Source organism: Myodes glareolus, chromosome 6, assembly GCF_982192425.1.
Source record: "Myodes glareolus chromosome 6, mMyoGla1.1, whole genome shotgun sequence".
Taxonomy (NCBI): domain Eukaryota; kingdom Metazoa; phylum Chordata; class Mammalia; order Rodentia; family Cricetidae; genus Myodes; species Myodes glareolus.
The window spans coordinates 9,861,011-9,866,505 of record NC_142031.1 but is presented as its reverse complement, the minus strand read 5'-3'; the positions used below and the strand labels follow the sequence as shown (position 1 = coordinate 9,866,505).

General features: G+C 46.7%; 1 protein-coding gene across 1 annotated transcript; it reads left to right on the top strand.

Annotated features, from left to right (window-relative positions):
- Positions 1-1,480: 1,480 nt before the first annotated feature.
- LOC125389462 (preferentially expressed antigen in melanoma-like protein 7) lies at positions 1,481-4,216 on the top strand. Its single transcript, XM_087906665.1, has 3 exons — positions 1,481-1,767; positions 2,243-2,812; positions 3,655-4,216. The coding sequence occupies exons 1-3, from the start codon at positions 1,481-1,483 to the stop codon at positions 4,214-4,216; spliced, it is 1,419 nt and encodes a 472-aa protein (XP_087762791.1).
- The last annotated feature ends 1,279 nt before the right edge of the window (positions 4,217-5,495 follow it).

Here is a 5,495-nt window from a genome sequence, read left to right as displayed (position 1 = left end):
TTATGGAATCATTGTTATTTAATGTGTTTGCAATCCCTGATATTATACTTCATGAGTTGCACTTATGTGTGTTAATTTAAAAAATTAGTTTTGTTTTATTTTCCAAGACAGGGACTCTCTGTGTAGACCTGGATGTCTTAGAACTCACTATATAAACCAGGTTGGTCTGCCTCTGCCTCTCAAGAACTGGAATTAAAGGCATGTGCCACCCCCACCCCCGAGCCAGCTTGTTGAAATAATTTGTACCCATATCTTAAAAACAAGCCTGGGGATGGTTTTGTTAAGAAGGGACACAAGACAGTGATTCTTCGGACAGTGCCTGTTGGGGTGCAGTTGCTTCAGTCTGGTCAGTTTGAAGAGTTCACTCCTCAAACTGACATAAAAAGAAGCCAGGTAGGCTGCTTGCACCATGCTGGAATCCTAGGACTAGAGAGATGTGAGGGAAACCAAATTCCTGCTCTAGGATGGCCTGGGTACATGAAGTGACTTTGTCTCTACATAAAATAAAAGGAAATGATTGAGTTGAATGCAGCTCAGAGCTAGAACATTTGTCTAACACAGGCCAGGACCTGGATCAAACCCCAGTACCAGACAACCTCAGTCAAAATCAAAGGGACTCATCAATCCGTACCATTCCTGCTTATTTTTGTTTTTATAACCTCTGCTACTGCCCTGGCCTCAAACTCAAAGTGTAGACTAGACTGCATGGAATTCCTCCTGCATCTGCCTCTAAAGTAATGAAATATTGGGTTTTTGCCAACCACACTGACATCATGCAGTATTTGAAAGGCAAATGTTTGAATGACACCACGCTGAGCAATAACGTCACACCAGATTGGCTAGTGTCCAGTCTAGGATTTTAGGGTGAGTTGAGTCCAGCCTGGAATACATAGCTGGCTCTGGCTACATAATTAGGAAAATGGAAAAAAAGATTCTAAACAGACTTGAACCCCCAATACTGTCCCCCAAACATATACCCAGTACACTATCTATGCCAAGTATAGGCTCCCTAAACCAGGAGCTAAATCTTTGAAAATTAAAGGCAATGACCCCATTTCACAGATTCTCCTCAGTCCCTAGCACGCAGGATCAGTCTTTTGAAATCAGAACATGGGTACGGTGGGCATGTAACATCTCCTTTGTCTCTGAAAGGTGATTAGGATCCTTTCTGCCGTGAGGAAAGAGCTCAGATTTTTCCTTCCTGGATTCCCCCTTCCAAAGGGCTATGGGCTTCAGAGTAGCAGGTTGGGACTGGTTGGGACAATGGTGAATGTGACTGATTGAGTGAGACTCCAGAAGCTGCCAGTGTAGTGAGTTTGCCTTTGAGACCAACAAATAGTGACTAACAAGCAAAGCCAATCTCCATCAAGGGCAGAGTGCTGACAGGTGCTCACTGTGAGGGGAAAGAGCTTCATAAGAAAGACTCTGAAACTATATTTTTCTTCTTCCGTAGGGACCATCTGCCTCAACACCCATCAGAATGACCTTCCAGGCCCCACCCACACTCCTACAGCTGGCAGGGCAGAGCCTAGTGACGAATGAGGCCTTGGCCATCTCTACTCTGCAGAACCTGCCAATTGTGCTCTTTCCCCCACTGCTCAAGGAGGCCGACACTCAGAGACGAAAAAAGATAATGAAGGTCCTGGTGAAAGACTGGCCCTACCCCTGCCTTCCCGTTGGGCTTCTGATGAGCAACCCCAACGTGGAGATCTACCAGGCAATGCTAGATGGAGTAGACACGTGGCTGCGACGGACGTTTCGCCCCAGGTAAACAATAACCATAGAATGCCAAATGACACGCACTGGAATCTATGGAAGGGACATCTGGGCTCAGGGAGTATGGCGTCAAAGATGGATCAGAGGCTTTGGTCGGTATATTGAAGGGCTTCTAAGGCCTTGGCTCCTGTTTTGTACTTGTAGCAAATGCCAATTTAGTATGAGATATCTCATGGAGCAGATGCAGCCACAGAAGAATGACCCTGTGCCTGTGTCTTCACTGGGTAGTAGAAATAGGAGCCGACAGAAGTCCAGAGCAACTGAATGGAAGAAATAGGATGGGCCTTCAGGTGCAGCTCAGGCAAAGTATTCATGCTTGACAAGCCTGAGGCTCTGGACTGGGGACACAGCATTGAAAACCACGAATATGAATCAGACAAAGCAGAGCAGGGAAAATCCCCATCAGAGAGGGAGAAAACAGTTTGGGGTCTCAGTTTACCTCCCAGCGCTTCTCTTTTATCCACAGAGGGCAGAAGCTTCGGGTGGTGGATTTGAGGAGTGTCCACCATGACTTCTGGGATGTGTGGACAGGAAGAAAGAGAGTAGAGCCCTCAGCAAAAACCTCGCCTGAGAGGCAAAGAGCGAAGCGCCTCTCTAGATACACACTGAGGCGGCATCTGAAGGTTGTCGCTGAACTTCAGCTTCCCCAGGATGAACAGCAAGCACGGCTGTTGCAGTGGGCTCAGAAGAGAAGGGATTCTCTGCAGCTGTGCTGTGTGAAGCTGAAGATTGGGACACTACCATTCTACAGGGTCAGGGAGGTCTTAAAATTTTTACAGCTGGAGTTCATCGAGGAGTTGGAACTGAATACAGCGTGCAATCTCTCCACCCTGGTACATTTTGTACCTTACATCAGCAAGATGAGCCATCTTCACAAAGTCATGATCGTCCGCATCTTCAAAGGAAGGACTGCCACTGTCATGGATGAGGAGAGGGTCACTGAGATCATGTCTGTGTTCTCCAAGCTCAGCTATCTCCAGCATCTCAGCCTGGATGATGTCTATTTCGTCAACAATCACATGAAACTCTTGCTTAGGTAAGAAAGGAAGAAGAGCGGTTTCCGCTACCAGAGTAAACGTTTCTTCTTCACATTAGAAAGTGTGGGCCACTGGGATCTGTAGGCCACTATGCCTTTACAATGAATACGGAGGGATGGTCTTATTCCACGTTAACTGATTTGAGGGCCCACAGGACACTCACAAAGCCGAGCAATGAAGTGTGATGGATTGTAGGGTCTGAGCTCCAGGGTAGAAGGCCAGCATTAGGTTAGATCTAGGGAGGGTGGGTTGCAGTTCCCTCCATGCAATGCTGTCTGATCTAATGTGGAGGGCGCAGCATGGGGAGGACACAGAGCTGCAGAGTTTCCCAGGTGAGCTCTGTGTTTAGATCTGGGAGAATATATCCCAGCCTGCCTCTAATTCCCAAATAGTGTCAGGCTCTTTTGAGAGCAGGAGGGGGCTAAGTGGACAGGAAGTGGAAAAGCTGGGGTTGAGAGTCAAAGTCACGGCTGAATAGTGAACATGTGAAGACACTTGGACAGGGAGTCAGTCAGTCATTCTTCAGGAGGCAACCTGATGTGGCCTTGTGGGTCCCATCTTTCTCCTGGAGGCCCTTTAGCCTAATGGCCTCCTTGCAACTCTGGGTCCCTGCTTGTCACTGAAGATTAGAAAAGGTAGCTGTGGAATAAGCCAGTTCCACCATGAAGGTGACACCCTAGGGTGAAAGTGGTGTGTATGTCTTGAGTAAGCAGAGTCCAGTGGGCTGTACTGTGTGCTCATTGCCATCCCATGATCACACTGACCCTGGCAATGTGGTCCCTTCTCCCTCTAGGACAAACCCACCACTGTGTTTCAAAATAACCCATTGGTCTCTCCTTAGGTGTCTGCAGAAGACCCCCTTGGAGTCCCTGTCCATCTCCCTCTGCAAGTTCTCACAGTCAGACTTGAATTCCTTTGCCCTGTGGACTCACTGTCAACTTAAACATCTGTACTTGAGAGGGGTCATTTTAAGTGATTTGAATTTCTTGCCTCTCCAATTTTTCTTAGAGAATGTTGCATGCACTCTGAAGACCCTGAAATTGAAAGATTGTAGGATGAAGGACTCTGATCTCAGGGTCCTTCTCCCTGCCCTGAGCCAATGTTCCCAACTCACCAGCGTCAATTTCTATGATAATGACTTCTCAATCAATGTCCTGAAAGAACTTCTGCACCACACTGCCAACCTAAGCCAGCTGACCAAGGAGCTATACCCTGCTCCTAAGGAGGTCTACAATCACTTAGGTTATATCAATGTAGAGCAGTTTTCCCAGTGTTGTGCTGAACTGAAGAACACACTCATCCCAGAACGGCAGTTCAGGTCTATCCGCTTTGGTAGCAATGTCTGTTATGACTGTGGTAAGCGTTATATCTATGAACTGGAGACCACACTTTGTGATTGCTGACTGTAAATTCCTTCTTTACCAAGAAATGAGGCCTAGGGACAGGCCTCTCATCCAGGGGACACCAGAACACAGCTTTAAACATTATTCGGTGTGATGGAAATAAAATTATGTGCTTTGGGGATATAAAACAAGGGTTGACATTGAGCACATTGGGATGGGGAGGTTAAGTGTCTTGTGGAGTGAGAGAGAGAGTTCTACATTTCCAAATGTAGCTCCTGTCAGGACTGGCTCTTCAGAGGCCCTCCTCCTGCAAACAAAGTAATAAACAGATCCTGAGACCCTGATATTCTTGCTGTGTTGTGCTGTTTAGTCATAATCTGGCTCTGAAAGATGATGGTCAGGACAGTCTTTTGGACAGAGACATGGAAAGATTCTGTCTTGTCTAAGCTCTGGTTGGCTAAGACCTCTCAACAACCAAGAGAACTGATGTAAATCTGACTTCCCACATGTGCATCGCCCAGTGGGTTATATGTAAGGTTTCAATGTAGCAATGCATGCAAAGTCAAGGTTTGAGGAAGGGAGCTTTGAATGAGCATCAGATTGCAATCCAGGGTACTCAGGCTAGGAGGAGCTGTGGGGACAAAAAGATGATTGAAGCAGAACAGAACCCAACAAAAAGCAAGGGAAGAGGGGATAAGCATCATTCTTTTCCATTTTTTTCTTTCTTTTTAATGAAGCCCAGGGTGGCCTCGGACCCCACGTTATGCCCAGATCCACGAAGTCCCCCAAAAAACCAACAAGGAGACTGAGTCCTGTGTAAAAGCAAAGAGCTTTTATTTTATTTATTTTTTTTCTTTTTTCTTTCTTTTTTTTTTTTCGAGACAGGGTTTCTCTGTAGCTTTGGAGCCTGTCCTAGAGCTAGCCCCTATAGACCAGGTTGGCCTCGAACTCACAGAGATCCGCCTGCTTCTGCCTCCTGAGTGCTAGGATTAAAGGCGTGCACCACCACTGCCCGGCTGAGTCTTTATTTTATGCAAGTTTGCAAATTCGGTCTCTCCACATGTCCAACATATTGGAATAAACGGAGAGCCCCCCCCCAGCTCAGTTTTTATAGCAGTAAAGGTGGAGGTGAGAGGTTTCTAAGGTTCAGGGCTCTTGATTGGCTGACATTTGTCTAGGTGTCTTGGTGAGTGTGCTGGCAGGTGATCCTATCTACAACAGTTGGAATGTTAGGTCTTTTTCTTTGGATGGTCTGTTCTTGGGTGGTACTCGGGTAATCTCAGTTTGTGGTTCCTACAACCTAGGATACACTACTGAGACTCAGGCCTCTATTAAACTT